Source organism: Epinephelus lanceolatus, chromosome 5, assembly GCF_041903045.1.
Source record: "Epinephelus lanceolatus isolate andai-2023 chromosome 5, ASM4190304v1, whole genome shotgun sequence".
In the NCBI taxonomy this organism is placed as follows: domain Eukaryota; kingdom Metazoa; phylum Chordata; class Actinopteri; order Perciformes; family Serranidae; genus Epinephelus; species Epinephelus lanceolatus.
The window spans coordinates 24,374,046-24,397,699 of record NC_135738.1 but is presented as its reverse complement, the minus strand read 5'-3'; the positions used below and the strand labels follow the sequence as shown (position 1 = coordinate 24,397,699).

The window sequence follows — 23,654 nt, the reverse complement described above, 5'->3', positions numbered from 1 at the left end:
AAAGTATCTCATTTACAAAGTGTGCCACAAATCACTTTATTTTTCCTTCATTTTCTGAATCAGCTAACATTAGTGCTATTCATTACCAGCAAGTTGACACTTAATTCTCCCAGAAGATCCATTTTGTTTGAACCAATCCAACAGCATCCAATCAAGCCACAGGAGAGAACCTAAACTGACAGTATTTTACTGACTGTTAATTAAAAAAACAAACAAGTACAAATTTTAAAAAGCATTCATTATTTTTGTAAATTTCATATACCACTCACAGTTCTCTCGTCTCCAAGTCAGTGGGTTTTTTTGAATGCCTTTTTTGGTTACATGTCTGAAACAAGGTCTGTGGTTCACACAAGCGCAAGAGACTTTCACGTTTGTTATATGACATAAAATACATCAGCAAATACCACACGTGTGAACATGTGTGGAGCTTGTCTTAAAAAGGTGGCTGCTAACAAGTGGCTAAAATGAGACTACAGAACGTTATCACGCTGAGTCACCGTCATGCAACCGTAGTGTAGTTCATTTATACCCTAACGTTTCCTTTTTTACTTCTGATGACTGCATTTGGGCTTCAATGATCATGAAAGTGGTGTTCATTTTTGAAGATTATCTTGCTGAACAAAACGTGTAAGTATCATAAACAGTTGTTCGCCCCAAAACTTGTTTACAGCAATAATCCATAATCAAATGAAAAAGTCCCTTTGGTTTTTTGACGATGGAACCATAGCGATGTTACAGAAAAAAAAGTCACCCCAGGGCACTCTGGCAGAGCAAATTATGACTTGTTTAGAACTCGAAACCCCTCAAAAGGGGACTTGAATAGGGGACTTATCAGTCTTGACTTTGGACTTGTCAGTCTTGACTCAGGACTTGTCTCAGGACTCCTCAAACTTGACTTGAGACTTGTTGGTGTTGAGTTGGAACTTGACTCAGTACTTGCCTGTCTTGACTTTGGACTTGTCAGTCTTGACTCAGAACTTGCCTTGGGATTTGTCAGTCTTGACTCGGAACTTGCCTTAGGATTTGTTAATCTTGACTTGGGACTTGACTTGGGACTCCTCAGTCTTGACTTGAGATTTGTCAGCATTGACTTGAAACTTGACTTGGAACTAGCCTGTCTTGACTTTGGACTTGTCCATCTTGACTTAGAACTTGCCTTGCAACTGGGACGTATTGACCCAGGACTTGACTTGGGATTCCTAAGTCTTGACTTGAGACTTGTCACTCTTGACTTGGAACTTGACACAAGACTTGCCTGGTCTTTAATTTGGACTTGTCAGTCTTGATTTGGAACCTGCCTTGGGAGTTGTCAGTCTTGCCTCGGGACTCCTCAGTCTTGATTTGAGACTTCTCAGTCTTGACTTGGAACTTGGGTGCAAAAACTTGAGAGTCACTCGTGACCTGCAAAACAATGAGTCACTCCTGCCTCTGGCTATAGGGTCTCATGTTTGTAGACATGACAACATGTTCACAATGTGTTGTATGCACAGATACAACATTGTATTAATTATGGTACAATATTTCACACATGTTTCCTGTTGTTCCTCTCAGATGACAGCGTCCAGGATTCAAATGCCCAGCAGGGAAATGCTTTAAGTTTCAGATAATGACATCATCCTTTCCAAAAGAGGTGATAATAATGTCAGTCAGTACAGAGTTGTTGAGTTAACAAGCAGAGGTTTCCTGTTAATCCCAGTGACCGACTATTAATTCCTGACTGAGGGGTGGGCGGTGTCACAAGGCCAGATATCATAGTGGTGAGAAACAGAGAAGACGTCTCACTACATCCTGATTTCAAGGTACCACAGATGCCCCGACACCAACATAACATTTAAGACTTTCCTGGATAAAACTAATGACATTCAGAGGTAAATGTTGCGTTTTTGTGATGAACAGGATTTGATGATAATTAAAAAAAAAAAATCAAACCAAATTTTTATGAAATCAGACTGTGATTGTGCTGTTACACTCACTGTCTTAGTGAAGTTGCCAATAGGAAGTGTTAACTTAAAGGGAAAAGTTGCACAGGGATGTGAAAATGAATATTAGGATCACACACGCAGCTTCAAAGAGACAGGAAGAAGCTGGGCGTCAGTCATTTCCCTGCTAGGCAAGGAGGTCAACTTTCACTTTTTTTTTAAACCAGAAGATCAAGCTGAGTGAGTCATCTTCTCCACAGTAAATCTTTGGTGCATGAGTCCCCTTGTAAAAGCCAACTGGGGGCCACTCTGATTTCTTACTGTTGAACAGGAGGTGTTATTCTCTGTTTATCACTGGACTATTTTTATTTTCATTTCAAATCTAACAGCATCCTATTTGTTTCTGTCTCAAAGGTGCAACAATGTTTGAAGAGTAAGTTCTGTAATCACACAGCTTTAAAGTATTTTAACAGTATTTTTGTTTTCAGTAGGCTATTTTTCAGTGTTTGATTGGCATGTGAAACATTTTTTTTTGTCTCAGACTGATAACACTGTCTTCTGTTTGCTTGTTCTGATTTCCCTGGTCCAACCAATTCCACATGGCCATCACAGTGATGTAAGTTACAGTCTGCATGTCTTACCTATCTCATATATAGCTGGGGAAACAGTTTGAGTTTGATGATGAAATTCCTTGTCTTTTTTGCTTTCTCCTCAGTATGCGGCAGCCCCCATGGCCCCCAAGGCGGAGGCAAAGGTAGTAATACTTATTTGAAGTGACAATGTGTTTATGAATAATAATTCCATTGTGCTAACCTGTCGTTAAGAGTTTGCATGTTTGAATGACTGAATCTTTTCACTCAGCTTAACAGATTCCCTGGAAGATAACAACAAAGCAAATGGGTCGTATCACAAGATGTATATTATCATGTTAACTATAATGTTTACTGTATTACATTGACACTGACTCACAAATAACTATTTCCTAAAGAAACAACGATGCTAATGATTAAACTCTGACCTCCTCACAAATGATTTCAGCTCTAAAAGGTGTGTGTCATTGATTTTAGCAAGTTTTGAGGTGCATATATTCCTATTGTAAATGTCAAGTAAACTAAAGCCTGTAGTGCTGCTTTGTTCAGTGTCATGAGGGCAAATGTATTGATACATTTGCAGGGTAAGGAGACATTTTGATGACATAACATAGAGGCACTAAAACAGGAAAAAAAATAACTCTTCATGGCTAAGTACTTGAATTGTATATTGCGGCTGTCTGGTGAGATGCCAAGGTACATAGTGAGTCAAAATAACATTGTCAAGTCACATAACTGACTGAGCAGCCTTTTTAAAAAGTGGTACCAGTGACTATACCAAACTAGGAACATATTTTAACCTTTGCAAGTAACAAATGTACAATTTATCTATCAAAATGTATACATAAATTGCATCATTATAGCTGAATGATTAGGTATAATGATGTCATGATGGTATAATAGTGTTTGTATTATTTTCAGCCCAAATGCAAGATTTCAGCCTCCCGCAAGCTGTCGTTGAAGGTAAACTCATTACCTTACAAACTTTACACCAGTGTATTATTATATGATTTTTCATGTAACAGCCAAAATGGAAAATGCCAAAATGTCCCATACTTCTCTCCGTGTTGACTCTGACTCTTCCAGATCCTCTTGCTGACTCGTGCAACAGAACAGCTGGAGGCAGAGAAGGCTGCAAGAGAGGAGGAGAAGGTCCGCTACCTGGGAGAGAAGCTTCCACCGCTGCAACTCGTTGGCTTAGACATGGATGACCTGCATGTGAGACGGGTTATGGCCTTAAGAATAACCATACAAGACTGATCATGTAAAAACAATATTCATGTGACTTGCTTGTGTACTTAAAGAACAGTATGTATATTCGTTTGCTGTTGTTTTGTAGAAACTCTGTAAGCAGATTCATGAAAAGATTGATATAGTGGATGAGGAGCGGTACGACTGTGAGGCCAAAGTCATCAAGAACAACAGAGATGTATGTCGTGCACCATGACGCAGAAAATTTACATGAAAAACATTGAAACAGAAGTACATCAAGAGAAAGAGTGCCTTACTGACAACAAGTCACCAGCTAAGCTTTTTTTTTTTTTTTTTTTTTTTTTTTAATCTCTAGATCCACGAATTGAACCTAAAGGTGCGGGACCTCGGAGGGAAGTTCAAGAAGCCCGCTCTGAGGAAGGTGAGAGTGTCGGCAGACGAGATGCTGAAAGCTCTCTTTGGATCCAAAAACAAGGGCTCCATGGACCTGAGGGCAAACCTCAAGTCTGTGAAGAAAGAGGACATCAAACAAGAGAAGGTATGGCTACTCGAGCAGACAGATGCAAAATCTTTGAAAGTAAAAAACAAAAACCTGATGTTCTGTATGTGTGTGTTGTGATACATTAGGAGCTGAACTTGGAGGTGGGTGACTGGCGTAAGAACGTTGAGGCCATGTCTGGTATGGAGGGCAGGAAGAAGATGTTCGATGCATGACGATAGAGAGTAAGAATCAAATGGAAATTGGTATAATACATAAAAAATGAATACATAATGTAACAAAAATTGCTGCCCTTGTTTTGGCATTAGTGTAATTATACACATGACTCTAAAGTCACTGTAGGTTTTTATTTTGTTCTCAAGTCGACCATTTGTAAAATAGCGTTGTGAATACTCAGTATATTACTGCCTGATGACGCTGTTATGTAAAAGAATACAATAAATTTGTACATATTGCCTCTTCTTTCTTTCACTTACGCATATTCACACTAGATGTGAAGCGAACATATCAGTATTCAAATGCCCCGTCAATATACTGATAAAAATAAGAATACATTTTTTTTTTTCTGTGACAGGAAACCACAATCTGCTGACTAAAATAATCATTAGAAAATGTAATCATAATTTTAAATAAACTTAAAAAATAACCATAATTACTGATATTGGTTCTAGCATTACAGTGTGCTGCATTTCTGCTAGAGTTTGTCCAAGTGGTGTTGCCATACTCCAGCACAGCACGGCTCACATAGCCATAATGTTAGTGTCTTATTATGTTATATTTGTAAGGTATACTGTAAAGCTGTGCTTGTACATAAAGAAATAATATAATAGGAAGTGGGTTTTCAAATTTTGACTTTTTTTCTGGGGGGGGTCAGCTGACCCCCTCAGGAGATTTGATCTGCCCCAACGTTGACTTCATGGCGACGGCCTTGCGTAAAATGCAGTAACAAAGTGTAGTGTCTGCTCATATAATACTGCAGCATAGATCATTTCTCCAGCCAGTTGTTTCTAGATGTTGTTAAGATGCCTTCAGGTACAGCAACAGACTTGACATTGTCCTTTGACACAGTCATGAAGGGTATCATAGCTGTTTTTTGTGTGTCTCTACTTTGCTATGCCGTTGACTTACAGTGACAAAGCATATTTTATGTCAGAGCCAGGATATACATAGCCTTTCCTCTCTGACTGGAATGAATTCCTCTCCGATAATAAACAGTAAACACCTTCGACGCATGCTCATAGCCGTCCTTGGAGTGACATCAAAGAGTGTCAGTAAGATGATGGAGGGGTGACAAGATGGAGTCGGCAGCCTCTAAGGAATTTATGAGCACTCATGAGCATCTGTGAAAATACAGCATGTGCCTGTGTGGATGCCAGTGTACAGTCAGACTGTTGTTCCTACTGTGTGGGGCATTTTCATCACCACTGTAAAAGCTTAAAATGGTCCTTGTGCATCACACACAGACTTGTGTTTCTCTTTAATTGTCCTGTTAAGATAATGTCCTTTGTTGTGCCATTGTCTGTGTGGTGTTGTGACGCCGCTAAATGTAAGGTGATACCCGTGTATGCTGAAGGTGTAACAGACATCTCTCAAAACCACACCTTTTTTTAACAAAGACATCTGCACAGACCTTGAGCTAACACCACAAGGGAAGAGAGAATACTTCAACCTTTGTATCAGCTGTAAATGCTGCAGTTCAAAGCTGAATAAAAATCTGTGAAAAGCTGCTCAAACTTGGTGGTCAAAATTCAAGCTGTCTTTTGCAAGGCTGTAGAGCAGATCATCCACTGATCAGGAGATTGGTTCTTCTAAATCTGGTTGTTCAAATTCTAAGAAAGATGCCTTTCTAGGGGCGCCTTGTAGCTCAGCGGGTAGAGCGGACGTCCCATGTACAAAAGCTATGTCCTTACCGCAGTGGCTGTGGGTTTGACTCTAGCCCCAGGCCCTTTGCTGCATGTCATGCCCTCACATGCATTCTTGGAAATTCTCTGAAGGAAGGACTTGGTCCTAGATAGAATCCGAAGGATCACTGACATTGGAACAGTCTTATGCTGGGATTAAATAAAATTTCCACAACAGCCTCCTTGGAATTCAGTCATTTAAGGATCCATCCTTGACTCTGAAAAGCATCAACTGAGCCCAGAATTGCTCCAAATGGCTGTACCATCGATGTGTAAGTGCATGCAAATGTTTAAGCCAAGTAGCATGTGACACCTTGTATACCCAGCATGTGAATGGGTGAATGTGATGTAGTGTTTAAGTGCTTTTAGTGGTCAGACGACTAGAAAGACAGCATACAAGCGCAGCTCCATTTACCATATTACTTTGCACAGGACCACACCCTGTTCCACTTTGAGGAACTTTTGTTTTTGCATGACACTTTTGTCTGGTGAAGTATCATAAATGTCATTGGTTTTTTGAGGTTATCCAAATATATTCAATAAAGTTTCATATGTCCCATTGACACCAAAGTGATGAATGTAGTCAGAGCATGTAAATTACCAAAATGTGAAGGTTAAACCCGAAAATTGTGACAATACAAATATAGAAGGGGCCAAGGAGGCATTTAAACAGATCTCTTATTATTTATACTCGTTTGTGTTTTGTTATTTGAAGGAGCCATGCGTAAGATATTAGGGGGATTGATTTAGTAGCATCTACGGGTGACCAGCTGAAACTTTTCCTTGTTAGAATTTCCTCAGTGTTAATTGTTCAGGAGGTTTTTACTGGGAGCTGAATATCTGCACAGGTCTCCCCTTCTCCAAAGCAGTTTCATGTTTAAAAAATCTGTGTTTTACGCCACTGCTTGTCATGGAGGGGGAGCCAACTACGGCAGGCAATGTGTTTGGCTTGTCTTGGCTACTGTAGAAACATGGCAGCGCAACATGGCAATCCCTGTGAACGATGACCCGCTCCCTTTATAGATATATATATCATTCTAAGGCAGGGGTAGGCAACATGCAGCTCTGGAGCCATATGTGGCTCTTTATCACCTCTACAGTGGCTCCCTATGGGTTTGTCAATAAAAAGGAAATAAATAGCTGCTATCTTTTTTACATTTTTATTTCCATCCATCATTGTTCTAGACCTTAAGGTATTATTAAGTTATTTCCTAATAGCAAAAAATGTGTAACCTAACTTGTGTACCTGACCATAAAAAAATGTCTTAACATTTCTTCAACTAAAAGTGCGTCGTACATCTACGACCTGGTAAATCTCAGTGCCGGTGGCTCGTCCTGAGTCTTCTTAGCTGTGCTAACTATGGATTCCAAATTCAGAAAAGGAAAATGGAGAATTTAATAGTGTGTGGACAGATTTGTTTGCTTTCACTGCCAACGCTGCAAAGTTCAAGTAGCAAATAATCTTGACTAGCCCACTGGGGAGGCGCCACCTTGTGGTACAAAATGAATGCTTGTTTGGAGCCATTAGTAATGTTGATAGGCTACTTTAGATACCTTCATTATAAGGCTCAGATATGCTTTGTGGCTCCGTCCAGATTTTTTTTCCTTTTAGTAAAGGTTGCCGACTCCTGTTCGAAGGTATACACACTAAAGAAAACATATTTATTACTTAACATTTAATTTCTGCCAATATATCCCACTAGATATGAAGTTTATAGCCAGAGCACCTTACTTTTGTAACATAAGTAGCATATGACAACTATTAAAAAGCACTCATAATGTCATGAAAAGAAAGGCAGGAGAGGTTTATTCGTTCAGATTTGTCAAGGCAGTGTAAAACGGTGAGAAAGAAAACATGTCCCTGAGAGAAGAGACTTGTACAGAACTGTACAGTAAGGCAGAGGTTAAGTCCCAGCACATGAGGTATATCTAAAGACATCAAAGTAAGAGATGAAGGAGTAGTAAAAGAGGAAAGCATCAAACACCCTGACCAAACTAGAAACCACATTTCAAAAGCTTCAGTGCTTTGATTCTTGGCAGTGTTACAAACCAAAACCACCAGCAAAGGCTGGCATCAGACCAGAATGGTGTTGTGATTTCACACTGTCCTAAAAAAACAAGTGAAACAGTTCAACGTGTATCAAATTCAGAAGAATAAGAAAGGCACAAGTTTGTTAAAATGGAATGTGAGCAATCAGAAAAAAATGCTGCCATTAGTTTTGTCTTAAATAACAATAAAAACAATCTGATAAATAAACAAGATCATTTCTTATCCACTCTATTTCCTATCTGTTGACAGTGAAAACAATAATCCCAACGTTAGAACAGGAAACTTCATAGACTGAGCCCAAAAACATTGATTTTGAGAGTCATCTAAACAATTCATCTTTTGAAAAACAACAATTAAATTCAGCAGGTAGATCAATAAAATAACATAAGCTGTCCGCACAGACATAAATTACACTAAAACTACAGTAAAAATGTCCCTTAATGCTACACTCACACAGACAACATTTCCAAGAGCCTGACATCATGTCATTAAACAAATCCTGCTCTTTTTTTAAAAAAAAAAACTTTTCTTCAGAGGAATACAGTCAGCCAGCTTTAAACTGACATCTTTGGTAAGCGTCACTGTAAGGAGAACGGCCAGAAAATGTCACATTAATGCATTGTTTCAGTTTTCTGATATTTCATTTATGATTCATGCGCCAGAAATGTCTGTGATGCATCGGGCAACACAAACACACCTGTCCAAATATAACTGACAATCCTTCTCCGACATACTAAACAACACAGCCATGGAAATTTGCTAATTATTTTTTCCAGTTCAAGGCTTGTCCAGTTGTAAAAACAGTGTTGTGTGGTCCCAGTACCTGAATAACAGTCACAAAAGAAGGCACATTTCATATTTACAGTTTTTTTCTGAATACTCTCACACTATCGGTGATTCTTGAAGCACTATCTCTGAAACTATTAGCACTCGTAGCCAAAGCGCTCACCAAGTGGGCCAAACTGAATGCATGTTCTCTGCTTTGGGGGTCAGCTATTAGATGATTTATCAATTAGTTGATGAAAAGAAAAGTAATCGGCAACTATTTTGATAATCAGTTAATTGTTTCTGTAATTTTTTGAGCAAAAAAATTCTGGTTCCAGTGTCTTAAAAGTGAGACTTTGCTGCTTTTCATTGCCATGTATGATTGTAAATAAAGAGGCTTTGGGTTTTTGGACCGTTGGTTGGACAAAAGTAGCAAATTGAAGATGTCACTTTGGGTTCTGGGAGAATGTGATGAGTATTATTCACAATTTTACTGACTAAACAATTAATCGATTTACTGTGAAAATAACAGGCAGAGTAGTTTCTAATGAAAATAGTAGTTGCAGCCCTCAGATAATGACTTCTCTTACAAATCAGAGCTTGAGCTCTACAGTCTTATGGTTAGACCCTCAAAGCAGGGGAGATTTAGCCTAATTTTGTCTGTTCTTTTAGAGTGTGTTAGAGTAGTGGTTCCCAGCTGGTCCATCCATGGGGTACAGGTTTCTCCTTAGTCATTAGTTCAAGGTCCACACAGTTTAATATATTCAGCATCATACTTGTGTTTGGCCATGCTGTTGAGCTAGTTTGCTGTCTCTGTCAAGTAGCTGTCCATTATTCACTCAATCTACAGCAGGAAACGACACTTCAAAATAAAAGCTCTGTGCCAGAAATTCACTGTACTTAAATATAAAGTGTGTTTTTTACAAACTTGACACATTTGCGAGTCACTTGTGGTCCATTCAGAATGGATCCACGACCCACTTTTGGACTGCGACCCACCAGTTGCGAACAACTGTATTAAAGGAGTGTTTATGCAAAAGGGCAGACTGAGCTCAGACGTATGACATCATGTGATATTTATGTAGTATGTATGTAGTTTCAAGCTGGCATATTCGGTCTGATTTAATGGTGACACACATATGGTGACCTGCACTGATAGTGATTTTATGATGATGATTTTATACCTAATATTTACCTAATATTTATAATTGTGATTTTGTCATTTTATTAACTTTTATTACAGAATTGTTTAATTTTATGATCTATGGATACACTGCTGCTTGTTGTTTTTTAACTGTGTCTTGTAATTTGTCCTTGAATGCTCTGAAAGGCGCAGATCAACAAAATGTATTATCATTATTATCATCATTACAATTTAAACATCTGTTACATTAAACCCAACGTAAAGGCAGGGCATTTGTACATTTAAGAGTGGGCAACATCACAATTGTTGAAGTCACTAAAAGATATAAAGGGCTGGAGAGAAACCAGATGATCTGCAACCTCTGCGATGACAATTGTAGGGGGAGATGAGTAGCATGTTTCTTCTGATTGTCACAAAGTAAGTTTAATGAATTATAGAGAAAGGTATTTGCCAAAGTATTATTAAACCGCTCACTGATGTTTAAATTAATTTCGTTACTAGTCAGTTAAGCTAAAAGTTATTTTTAACCTAGGTACTTTTTTGAAGAATGTCTGTCCTTTGTTTAAAAAACATTTGTACTTTCGCTATGTCGCGTGCCATCGTCCTCTTATTATTGTGTGTTATGCTTGTGCTCCATACCATGTGATCTTGAATCATTAGATGAAACAAAAAGAACATTTTCAGAAAAAAAAAATGTAATCTCTTCCCCATTAGTACTGATAGTGCTCAGAATACACATCAAACATTTGGACATCTCTGTGTATGTGTGTTAACTACATGCATGTTAAGACTGCTCTGCCTGTCACACAGGAAAAGCAAAAGCCACAAGTGTTTTTCGCTCTCGCTATCAGTGTTTAGTTGCTGCTTCATGTGGTTATTCAAACGAGAGCTTGAGGAGTTTTGCAGGAATTGTTTGCTTTTGCAAGAGCTGTATAATGTTTTGCAGCTTTCGTGAAAGGTTTTGAGGTTAGTGTGTGGAGTTTTGCAAAATTAGGCTTAGTTTAAAAGATAGTGCTGAATCAATCAGAAAAAAACTGTAAGGGAACATAGAAAACTTGGAGGGCACTTGACAGGTAAACTGAGGTACACTTTTCTGAAATGTTATCATCTGTTTCTAGACACACCAGACTCAAATGAAAAAACCCACAAATGAAATCCTACAAATATTGATAAAATAAATATAAAGTTTTCTATAATTTACCACGACAAATAAGGCTGTGTTTAGCATAGACACAATCTGCAGTCAAACACATATATATCTTTGTCACAAACAGACAAACAATTTGCGTTTTCAGTAAAGACTCGTGTGCAAGACTTCTGATCGTTATGATATCAGAGGACACTTCTGTATCTAGATCCTCGGAGTGTGCACAGTCACTGTATTTACGTTTTATCTTTGGATCAGGTCAGTTCCTTGCAGCCAGTAGTGCAGATTGTGAAAGTGTTAGTCAGCGACATGGTGCACAGCTGTATCTTCATTTCAAATATCACACAGTCAATGGCACTCATCCGCCAGTACCCTCTCAGTAGTCATGAGTACATCCAGTGAAATAAACAGATCAGTAGTACCTCCTTAGCAACGACCCTCACGGCTAACACTGAGTTGCTTTTTTCACAGAGCTGAAGTGAACAGAGACAGCATCCAATCCTGTGTCACCCTCTCTGTCAGTCAGCAGCTATTACGGTTATGTAGCAGGAATCGTGCTACGGCCTTAAAGTGCTCTGGTTGCCGTGGTTGTAACCGTGGCGACTGTGGTCATGGTGCAGCAGGCAGGCCCACAAGGTCATCTGTGGCTGGGCAACACCTGCCGGTTCCACATGCCACGTTTGGAGTGATAGTGGTGGAAGAAGTTTCGTAAGTAGATCCTCTCCACTTCCAGTCCTGCCTGGAGGATCCTAGGAGCAAAGGAGAGTTTGATTACTTGCAATTAATTTACTTGTGGTCACAAACATTTTAAGCCAAACTTAATAAGGCCTATGCTCAATCAAAACAGGTGTGAAATGTTTCAGTGCTGCTGTGCAGATTCACAAATACTGAACATAAACAAATCAGTTACAAAAACAAGTATGCTACTGGGTTAAATGTAGACCAGGAAAGGACGGCAAGAGAAACACCTACTAACCAATTCAACTGAGCTGGACAGCCACGAAAAAGGTTCACAGGCTGAGATGAATGCCAAAAAAATGTTTTTGTGGCTGTCCAGCTCAGCTTAATAGGTATGCGGTATATTCTTTTGTGAAGTGTTGTTAAAAACAGGCAGTTACCTAACTGAATCAAATGTGTTTTATTTGAGCATGTTGACATGTAACCATATAAATATGCAAGTACTGTATTTCAATGCACATACATGCAGTTGGATCATTATATGCTCTTTTTCCTTTTTTCTGAAAATGTAGTGTACTGAACAGTAATAACTAAGAATACAATGGGAAAAAATAAATAAATCGTGGGGTGCCCACTAGCTAACCCCATGTGCAAAGGCTGTGTCCTTGCAGCAGTAGACACAGGTTCGATTCCAACCCACGGCCCTTTGCTGCATGTCATTCCTCATCTCTTTCTCCCCCTTTCACACTATAGCTGTCCGATCAAATAATGGCAAAAAGCCCCAAAACTATCTTCAAGAAAAAAATCATCATCATAATAATAAATAAAAGAGGACAACCCCTCCCCCCTTAGCCCTACCCTTCCCTCACAATGCCAATAGGTCACAGAAGTAAGACAATGAGTGACAGGTGCCCAAACCTTGTCAAAATATGGGAGTTTGTCCATAAGAGTGTATCTTATTTTTTCTCAGTGAGGTGTGTCCGTAAGGTCACTTAGCCACATCTTTGCAGTGGGAACTAAGTTCCTTTTTCCAATGCATAAGGAGCAGTTTCTTTGCAATAATGAGACTATAGGAGAGGAAACACTGCTGGGTGTTGCTTCACTTTCTGACATCATCAGACATTCCTTAAACAACACAGGGTGTCTACAGATATAACCAAGTTAAATTTAAGTACTCTTTCCAATTAAACACACTGATGTCAGTTCAAAATGAACAGTATTGTAATGTAAAAAGAAAACAAACTCTCATCGCTGTCATAAATGCTATTCATTATTCAGTCTGTCCAATGATAGAGTGCCGAAGTCACGCCCCTTCCGGTGAAGCTCATGGGACCTTAGATCGGAAAAAATATGAATGGCAGTGAATGGGGAGAGCAATATTATCTTTTGGTCCCGTTTGAGTTGTGACATGAAATCTAAATATGTTGTTAATGATTTTAAAACATACATTTTAAGGTCAAGAAAGTCATACTTTGTGGTAAGTCTGTGGATATTCTCATTTATCCAGGTCAATTCCATTCTGGCAACAATTAAATCGTAGGCAACTGGACTTTGATTTTGTCTAGAAGACGTTTCGCCTCTTATCCAAGCAGCTTCATCAGTTCTCAACGAAGGGGTGAAAGAATCCATCTACGTTAAAATAGAGAAACCGTCTCTAAACAGGGGAGGTGGCCTGAGACACCACCTATCCCCCATTTACAATGCGGCCCTTGCTGCTGTACCTAAGAGATTGAACAACAAAGACTGCCCGAAACTAACCTCAAGTGGCTCAAAGAAACACAACGACAGTCGTTCACTGGTAACCACACATCATGCCTAACGACTGTTGCTCACCAGTGGCCCCACCCACTCCTAACGACCGTCGTTCACTAGTGTGACTCACCTGACCCAAACAATGGTCCAGTGAAACTCCACTAACGAAGTATTGTCTTATGAGGGTGGTGGGTGTACACCTCCACAGAGGTTAAAAACCTGAGTCTTACTCCACTGTTTGTCAGACTAGTGAGGACTAGTCAGACTGATGCGTTGAGAACTGATGAAGCCGCTTGGATAAGAGGCGAAACGTCTTCTAGACAAAATCAAAGTCCAGTTGCCTACGATTTAATTGTTGCCAGAATACTTTGTGGTAAAACTGTTAAGATATAAGCTTTTTAATTAGAAAGACTCCTTCCTGCAGCTTGGCCTCCCCGCTGGAATTCCACTGTTTTATGATTAATCGATTTATGATTGAAGATGTCTGTGTGTTTTGTGCCAGGTTGCAGTCACTCCAAGCTGCTGGAAGCGAGCGAAAGCTATGACGTCACTACACTCCTGTGTAGTCTTTCTAATTACATTTTTTCAAAAGCTTATATCTTAACAGTTTTACCACAAAGTATGACTTTCTTGACCTTAAAATGTATGTTTTAAATTCATTAACAACATATTTGGATTTCATGTCACAACTCAAACGGGACCAAAAGATAATATTTCTCTCCTCATTCAGTGCCATTCATATTTTTTCCGATCTAAGGTCCCATGAGCTTCACCGGAAGGGGTGTGACTTCGGCACTCTATTGTAAACAGTCATTGGGTCCGTCAGGCTGGAGAAATGTTTGCGGTAATGTTGCTGATAAAACTAAGGTTTAGTTAGACCTTAGCTAGAGGTTGTCACTTGTTACAGATATCTCTGTATTTGGCTTGATGACTTCCTGTCTTTTAAACCTCAAGCTGATAATCTTCTAAAAAAGCTGAGGCTGAAGTTAGGGCTTTATTTCAGAAACAAGTCCTGTTTCTCCTTTGAGGTTGCTGCCATGTTTTTACCGGTTTTGGATTATGGTGATTTGTTGTACACAAATGCATCTGCACATTGTTTGCACATGTTACATACTGCATATTTTCAATTTAAATTTTTTTAATTTAATATACTTTATTAATCCTCAAAGGGAAATTAAATTTTTTCACTCTGTTGTCAATTACACACTGGTCCGAACACATACATGCACAAACAGGACCTATACATGCACTAAGTGGAGAGATGTCAGAGTGGGGCTGCCCATGACAGGCGCTCCAAGCAGTTGGGGGGTTCGGTGCCTTGCTCAGGGGCGCCTTGGCAGTGCCCAGGAGGTGAACTGGCACCTCTCCAGCTACCAGTCCACACTCCGTATTTTGGTCTGGACGGGGACTCGAACAGGCCAAAATATGGAGTGTATCATAGTGCACTGAGATTTGTTACAAATTGTAAAGCCCTTACATATCACTGTGCGCTTTATTCCAGGACTGATTGGCCTTCTTTGACATTTCGTAGGCTCAGTCACTGGTCTTTGTTCATTTCTAAACCCACACTGGGTAAACTCCCTTCGTACATTTGTACTTTAATTGAACATGTGATTGGTGCTAGAGTCTGTCAAGATTTAGTTTTGCTGTCTGTTCCTAGTGCACGGACTGAGCTGGAAAAGAAAGCTTTTATGTGCTCTGCTCCTCTCACTTGATTTGATCTTGCCATTGTGTGCAGGTGTTCTAATATTTCTACATGTTACTGTATGTTTTATGTTTTTTATTGTGTTGTTGTTTGGCTGTAACTTTTTGTGTGCTGTTGTCTTGGCCAGGTCTCCCTTGTAAAAGAGTTTGTTGATCGCAACAGGACTTACCTGGTTAAATATGGGTCAAATAAGATAAAATAATGTGACCGAAAATATTTAAGACCCATCGAATCTGAATTTAAGACAATTTAAGACTTTTAAAGGACCTATAGACACCCTGTAATAATGAGTGGTTGTGGTTCTATCTGAATTCGAAATATTATAGATATTAGTTTGAAAATAGAGATCCAGCAGGTCTTAACTTTGGGACACAGAGCAGAACTGCAGAGTAGAGTGTCGCTTGTTAAAAGGTATCTGTCACAAGTAGGAGAAATGTCAGGGTATATTCTGTGTAACCTCACTGTTCTGTGGAAGAAAAGATAATAAATCTTGGCATCATTTGCCGGCCCTTTAGGCGCCCACTTTGGAATCCACTGCTTTAGGGACGTGAAAAACAAACTACTGTCACACTGTTATGCAACAGCTATTCTGTAATGTCTCTATCTGCTACAGTCGGGGTTTACCCACTCGTCCCAGGGTTATTTTAAACAACTCTATTGGGAACATGCATGGACTTGTCACACTCGGTGCAGGGATGTGGAGGGATTATCACTGTCAGTGACAGCAGCACACAGAGTAGTACTCGTACTCGTCGTCATGCTTTTCAAACTCCTTTTCTGTAAAGCTAAATGAAAACAAAAAATACAAATATAGGAAACAGACTAAAAACAACATGACTCATTAAGAAAGTGAGGACAAACCTGTCCAGGAGCTCCCAGTCTTCTCCTCCCCAGCGGTCTTTGAATTCCTTGGTGTTCATTCCTCCCACTGCGTCCAGATCTGACTTATAGATCCCCAGCAGGCCAAAGCCATTGACCTCCCAGTAACCTGCAACACAGATGGGATGACCACATTTTTATTTAAATATAAAGTCCACCCTTCTCCTGAATAGCAAAAATCCTTTTGATTATAGCGACTTAACACGACCACCATCTTTGTTTAAATATCATATAATTTATCAAGGTGAGAAAACATTATATTTATTGACCTACACCCGCCACTTGTTGCAACCGAACATTACTGGATGCCACGATTCACTGAAACAGGTATTTGTCTGAGAGTGTGTGGCCGGAGGCAAGAAGCTTTTAATTCATGAGCTTGGAGGTTTCTGTGTACATAAAATCCCTCCGTCTTTGGAGTCACACATCCTGCTTGTCTGAAGACTGACTCCTTAAGACTGAACAGACTTCCTAAGACAGGTTAGTAGTAACACAAAGAAAAAAGAAGGGGAGCCTTGATGCAGAAGAGTGAGGAAATGTACAGTAAGTCACATTTATATCTGCAAAAACTGGCATGTACAGGCAAAACAAAAAGCTTTAAATGGCAGCTGATCTGGTTAAACCAAAGCAACCAATGTTTTTTTTCTGCATGTGGATCCTTTTATTATTTTCCGTCTGAGACAAAACGCCAGCACTGTCTTTCCTCTTGAATCTTTGCTGTCTATCTCCCTCTTCACTGTACTTTAAACAGGATTCCTGCACTCACTTGGACAACTATTAAAATCATTTCTTCAACATCTTCTCAGTCAAGTTCAAGAACTTAAAAGTTGGGATATTTTGGAGTCAGTTATGACACTGTTATAAGATAGATCAGATAAGTGCCTATATTTGCCCTCCTGATCTTTCCAAAATAAGTCTTTCTGTAACACCATTCATTTCGAAACTACTGCTATATGAACACTCAATTAAAAGCAGGGGCTCTACACTTAAATTTAATGCTTTTTAAGATAATTTTAAATTTAAATTTAAGACAGATGTTTGGAAAGAAAATCTTTATCGTCTTTTACTCAAGCATTGCAAGTATATATAAAGGTAAGTAGTATATATGTGGTCCTATGCAGAGGAAGGTTCAATGTAAAAATGTGGTTATTCGAGTGAGTTTTTTTTTTTTTTTTTGGGGCTTTTTTAGCCTTTAATGGATAGGACAGACAAGCGTGAAAGGGGGAGAGAAAGAGGGAGTGACATGCAGCAAAGGGCTACAGGCTGGAGTCGAACCCGGGCCGCTGCAGCAACAGCCTTGTACATGGGGCGCCTGCTCTACCACTAAGCCACCAACGCCCCGTATTCGAGTGAGTTTAAGCTACAATTTGCAAACGGAAAACTGAAATATTAAGTAAAAAGATAGTATTAGGTTCAGTGGTAGGTTATGGATGTGTACCATCAGAGATTTCGTGCAGAGGAGCTTGACTCACTTTGACAAAAGAAATTAAAGATGGTAGATGAAATTGGATAAAATGTATGTGGCTATTGGGAACTCACAAATTCAATTTAAATTTTTGTTAGTATTATATTTTGATTAAAAAAAGATTCTAAAATTATTAAAATTTCCAACCTTCAAAATGAACCATGGTCATAAAGTGAAGATGGGTGCATCTGTGTCTACCTCTGGCATCCAATGGCGTAGCCCCGCAGTCCAGTCTCAGCACTATTGGAGCGAAAGCCATGTATCCCTCCACACAGTGCTTCCTGATGGTGTCGATGATGGAGGGAGGGAAGTGGATGTGGAGGTCACAAAGAAACACAATGCTGTGGTCATCCTAAGGGAGAACAAGCGGGGAGAGAAATAAAAGAGATGGATTATAACTACTATTAATGCATTCATCCCGTTATCTGGAAGCTTCATGTCTGAGTGATGTTGCAGTACTCACATTTATGAGGTTGATGCCCGCCTGCAGACCAGCAGAGCGCTCAAAGTTTCCGCTCAGCTTCACATACTGGTACCTGATAAATTCCACAGGCATTATTTGTAGTGCATACATATCTTGTGTGATGAGCTTTAGAAAGTTCAGATTAAGTGTAACAGTGAAGCAAACACACACACACACACCTGGGGAGCGAGGACTTCTTTAGAGCCTTCCTCACATCCATGTCAGTGCTGTTGTAGTCAGTGATGATGAGATTGAAGTTGGCATCTCTGGTTGCTCGGAAGAGTTGTTCCATATCTGTGATCAGCTGCTGCACCCATCGAGCCTGGTTTTTCACTGAGCATCGTACAGACACATGAGCCGTTATTTAAACAGAAAAGCGGGGAGAAAACATTACACTGAATTGACGCTCCCCCCCCCCCCCCCCCCAAAAAAAATGTACTTAGTAGAACTGACATCATCCCATTATGTAATCATCAATTACTGTCAAATAATATATCTGATGTTGACAAAATGTAGAAACTAATCGCTGTTTTCAATTTTCTTTTTTGGGTGGGGTGCATCAAATCAGTGTGCTGACACATGTGTCTCAATGCAGTTTTAAAAAAACAACCACACAGTAAAGGATTATGAACAGCACACATGTATCCTTTAACAGAGAAAAATACTATGGGAAATTTAATCTAAAATAAGTATTTCAACGACACATTTCTTGACTCTGACTTCTGTGCACTATCATTTGAGCATCAGTGTCAGATTCCCATTATCACTGTGTTACATTGAATTCAACAGTCCTGATATCAGATGATGTATTGTCCAGGGTGCAAACCAATTGGCCTTCCTTTTTTAATTTTCACTCTGAAGATCTCGTCCCAAGGGTGCTGTCTTTATTCCTGCACATTTCAGACACTGGCTGCTATGGATCCCTCCCAAAAAGTGTTTTTCAAAAGGGTCCACTGAGATCTGAGTCTTTATACAGCCTCAAAACTCACACTGAAGGCTACATAATGGATCCCTTTCTCTCTTTGAGTAATGAAATATTGACAAAGAGTCTGTGGTTGTGACACACCAGTTAATGTCAGTATCTATAGGAGATCTGGTCCAAGAAGTAAATGCTCACATACTGAGGTCATCTGTCATCAATTACAGTGTAATGTGTCTGAAATTTAACACCTGAGTACCTTGATGATGAATGTTAAAACAGAAGCTAACACACAAAAGCTATATCGTACAGCTATAATCAGTATGGTTAAAGGAGGGTGTACCAGGTACTATGAAGTGGACGGTGGCGACAGGATTCCAGCGGAAGCCCACCGGGTTACACATCACCAGCTGAGGTTTCTGGTGTTGGAAATTGAAGTCCATGCTGCGCTGCCTGCTGTAGCGAATCAGAGTGTAGATGTAGTGCGACAGCCGCAGCAGCTGGCCGTCAACATCTTTCAGCTCCAGCTCCAGAAGGTAGCGGCTGCCCTTGACCCCGTCCACGCGCTTCACCACGTTAACCACGCGCACCAACGTGAACCGCCTGCAAGGACAGAGAGAACCAAACAAATCATAGTAAAATGTGCTTCACACTGGGGTGTAATTGATGCACATGATTGTACTTGCTATTAAATCATACTGGAAGTGTAACTGGTTCTGAAATGTGACGTACTCATTCAAAACTTACAGCAAAACCATTAATGGGTGGATAATGGATGTTTTCACCTAGATGTTTTTTCTTGACTGACATGTCAGCATTAATTTTTCAGCAAGGTCAGTAGCTCCCAAATAAGCGGTGCCAAGATAAATTTGAGCGGCACAAAATACACTCACCAGCCACTTTCTTAGGTACACCAGTTCAACTGTTCATTAATGGAAATAGCTAATCAGCCAATCATGTGGCAGCAACTCAATGCATTTAGCCACGTAGACATGGTCAAGACGACCTGCTGAAGTTCAACCTGAGCATCAGAATGGCGAAGACAGGTGATTTAACTGACTTTGAACATGGCATGGTTGCTGGTGCCAGACAGGCTGGTCTGAGTATTTCAGAAACTGCTGATCTACTGGGATTTTCACGCACAACCATCTCGCACAACCATACTCCCTGTCAAATAAACTTGTAAATAAATAAAACACTGTACTAACCCGTGGTGCTTTTCATTGAGTTGGTCCATGAAAGCCCTGACCGTGGGCAGAGCGTCACTGGAGCCGAGGAGCAGGTTGCCTGAGATGTTGCAGCGCAGGTCGAGGGAATCTGATCGCATTGCCTGAAGGTCCAGCTGGCTCACCTGGAAGGTCTGGCTCCAGTTGACCTCAGTGTCAAACACTGGTGCGGGGGTAAGGTCCTCATCATCTGCACCTTCAAAGTCGTCCCTTGGTCCCCACAGATTGTCTTTCTCACCCTCCCAGGTGTCTCTCTGCCTCACAGCCCTGTTGCGAACTTCATCTTCCTCCCCTGCTTGGTTCTCCTCTCCCATGTCCCACTGACTTTTGTGTATTTTGCCTTTGGTGACCATCCTTACTCTGTGGATGCTATTTTCCAGATCTTGCAGAGGCATTTTCATCTCTGTGTCTTTATCCCTGAGGCGTTTTCTGGTAACTGTGTCCCGCTGATTAAGCTTTACTGCAGGGCGCTCCAGGACGCCTGGATGGAGCTCCATGTCTCTGATTCCAACCCTTCGCTGCGGGGCCTCTGTGGGTTTTTCAAGCAGAGGAGTGACTCTCTCTAAGGGTTGAATCTTTGAGTCCTTAAGTCTCTTGATTTGGGTATTATTCATTTTACGGGACACCTGGATGTTATGCTGTTTAGAATTAAGCTGCTCTGGCACGACTGCTGGTCGTTTCAGTGCTTTAAACTGCTCTCTGTCCACTGGTATCACTGGGGTTGTCTGTCCTGGTCTCACAGCGGTCTGTACTGATTTGAGCTTTTTTCTCTTTGTTGATTTTGACTTTCCTTTTTGTTTCATTGGTTTCACCTGTCCTGCTTTTATAACCTGGCCCTCTAGCCTTACTTCCGTCCTGTTCTGTTGCAGGTGATATTTTGGGGTTTGTGTTGACTGCAGACTCTCAGCTGGTTTCTGTGGCTTTCGCTTTGAGACACCGTCTTTCCCCTGCATCCTCTGCAACTCATCTATGTGCAGTCTTGTTTCAGATATGTTCTTCCGCGTGTTGTTAGTTTCTTGCATGACTAAGGAGAAGAGTTTGCGCCTGCGCCTCTGAATATAATCGTCATAATCGTCACCATAGTCTGGAAAAAGGCCGTTATTCACCCGGTCCTGCCTGACTGCCTTTTCTCTTCGATAGGCTTCATTGTCATACTCGTCCTCCTCTTGCACTGATTTCCTCCTCTGGAAACCAAAACCTAACACAAAAGTAGAGTGTTATGAACAGACAATACAGTTTGATATATATATATTTTTTTTTTAAAAGGGAAGTACAAAATACCTCTGCCTATGTTTTCTGTCTCCCACGTATCAGGACGGTCTAATCTCATGTATCTAGAGACACCGAACCTGAAAACAGGAGGATAAAACACATAATTATGCAAAGCTTTAGAAGGATTTAACTGGTTTTATGTTACATTAAGTTCACAAATTAGTTTTCAAATGGGACTTTCTTTCTCTCTATGTCAAAAAACAAAACACATTCATCTCCTGATGTGAAAAAGATTGAGCAGTACAGCACCCTCTATTGGAGATGCGGTAAACCTACTTCTAATTCTACTCTGTCTGCCTGTATTCATTCATTCATGATACGTAACTGCTTATCCTGTCTAGGGTTGCAATGGTGCTGAAGTCTAACCCAACTGACACTGGGCAAGAGGTGGGGTACATCCTGAACAACAACCATTCACGCTTACACTCATACCAATTTAAAGTCACCAGTTAACCTAACCTGCATGTCTTTGGACTGTGGGAGAACATCCATCTGTACGCAATTCCATTTAGTATACAATGTCACAGTAAGTGTTACTGCATATGGATCTATAATTCATCGTGTCTTACATCTTCATGTAGTAAGGGTTTTCTGGGTAGAAGCAGCTGTTCTCCGTCTCCATGTGTGTGAGGCGAGTGTAGTCGTTGGGGTAGATGTAGGACATGTGGACCTGGAGAGATGAAGTGAAATGCTGTTAAAGCTACGAGAGGCGAAATTCAGATAGCTGGTACTCAATAGTCCCTATTGCTTGCAGCCCAAAAAGACTATATTAGCACAAGATACAAAATGTGCAATTTCGAAAAGAGCAGTTGTTTCACAGGCAACACATCTCCACATTGCATCAGATGTAAAATTGAGACTGAAAGCTTCCTAAATGTGACCTGGACATGGCAAAAGTTAGAATAATGGTGGTAGACTATAGAAAATACACTCAAGAAAGTCCTGAACATGGTACTCCTTACTCTAGTCTCTTTCTTTGGGCTGGCCATGACAGCAGCGAAAAAATGTATCTTGTCTAAATGGATTGATGATAACCCACCCAGCCACTCACAGTATTGAATGTCCTTAGAAAAGACTACATATAATGTAAGAGTAAAAACATGGCAAGCCTGGACTGACTTCCTGGAAATATAATTGGGTTAAAATGTACTGGACCACCATTGAGTACATGTTACTTGTTTTTGAATGTATGTGTTTGTGTATGCTGTATGCATGCATGCGTGATGTGATATGAATATATGTGCAAGCGGATTTGTGTTTGCTTGAGTGCTTTGATTACCAGCTTGGTCTCCGGCTAGTGCTTATTTGAATATACAAATTAGAAGAATGATGTAACTGGATGAAATATGTGAAATAAAGACTATGGGTTATGTGGATTGTGGACTGCATATTGTTACGGATGTTAAAGGGAATGCTCTAATCGTCTGTACTGAATAAAGTACACACTGATTATGTATGTGAAAATGACGTTATATTATATGTACCACGCAACAAAATATGGAAGATACCATGCATAACCAAACTAATTTTATTGTTGTCATTTTAATTTCTCCTTATTTTACAATATGATATGATTATTTTATTGTTTATATAAAACTTAAAAATGTTCAATAAAAACAATGTTAAAATCGTGGGATCTTAACCTAATAAGGGTCGTCTGATCCCCGTAAACAGAGATCAAACAGGTGTGTGCATAGTTGAGATAAGAACATCATGTGCTGCATGTGTTTTTTTATGAGAGGTTGATATTTAAATAATAAAAACTAAAATAGTTCAGTATTTTGGGATATGGGATTTGCTTTCTTGCCAAGCTAAGATCAACACCACTTTCACATCCCTCTGTTACACATGAAGCTATAGCTGCAGTTTACTAGCTTAGCTTAAAGGGACAGTTCAAACCAAAAATCAAAAATACATATTTTTCCTGTTTTCTGTAGCACTATTTAGATGGCACAGTACAACAGCAATGTCTCTTTCCAGAAAGCATGACCGGGTTACTCACGATAATCCACAGACTGTGTTGTGAGAAGTTTCATGTAGGAACTTTTTTTTTTCTACCAAAATATAC

General features: G+C 40.0%; 2 protein-coding genes across 2 annotated transcripts in view; one reads left to right on the top strand and one right to left on the bottom strand.

Moving 5' to 3' along the window:
* Positions 1–2,640: 2,640 nt before the first annotated feature.
* Positions 2,641–4,675, top strand: tnni1c (troponin I, skeletal, slow c). Its single transcript, XM_033634866.2, has 6 exons — positions 2,641–2,673; positions 3,431–3,472; positions 3,596–3,727; positions 3,849–3,938; positions 4,077–4,259; positions 4,349–4,675. Exons 1-6 carry the CDS (start codon positions 2,650–2,652, stop codon positions 4,433–4,435), a joined length of 558 nt encoding a protein of 185 aa, XP_033490757.2. The 5' UTR covers positions 2,641–2,649; the 3' UTR covers positions 4,436–4,675.
* A 3,227-nt stretch (positions 4,676–7,902) lies between these two features.
* The window catches only part of b4galnt3b (beta-1,4-N-acetyl-galactosaminyl transferase 3b), a 38,053-nt gene continuing 22,301 nt past the window's right edge, over positions 7,903–23,654 (bottom strand). The window contains exons 12-20 of the mRNA XM_033634841.2: positions 22,156–22,256; positions 21,596–21,663; positions 20,297–21,512; positions 19,432–19,691; positions 18,349–18,502; positions 18,170–18,242; positions 17,905–18,058; positions 16,224–16,350; positions 7,903–11,976 (exon numbers count right to left, since the gene is read on the bottom strand). Of these exons, the coding sequence (XP_033490732.1) occupies positions 11,865–11,976; positions 16,224–16,350; positions 17,905–18,058; positions 18,170–18,242; positions 18,349–18,502; positions 19,432–19,691; positions 20,297–21,512; positions 21,596–21,663; positions 22,156–22,256 (2,265 nt within the window). The 3' untranslated portion in view covers positions 7,903–11,864. The remainder of the gene's footprint in view (positions 11,977–16,223; positions 16,351–17,904; positions 18,059–18,169; positions 18,243–18,348; positions 18,503–19,431; positions 19,692–20,296; positions 21,513–21,595; positions 21,664–22,155; positions 22,257–23,654) is intronic.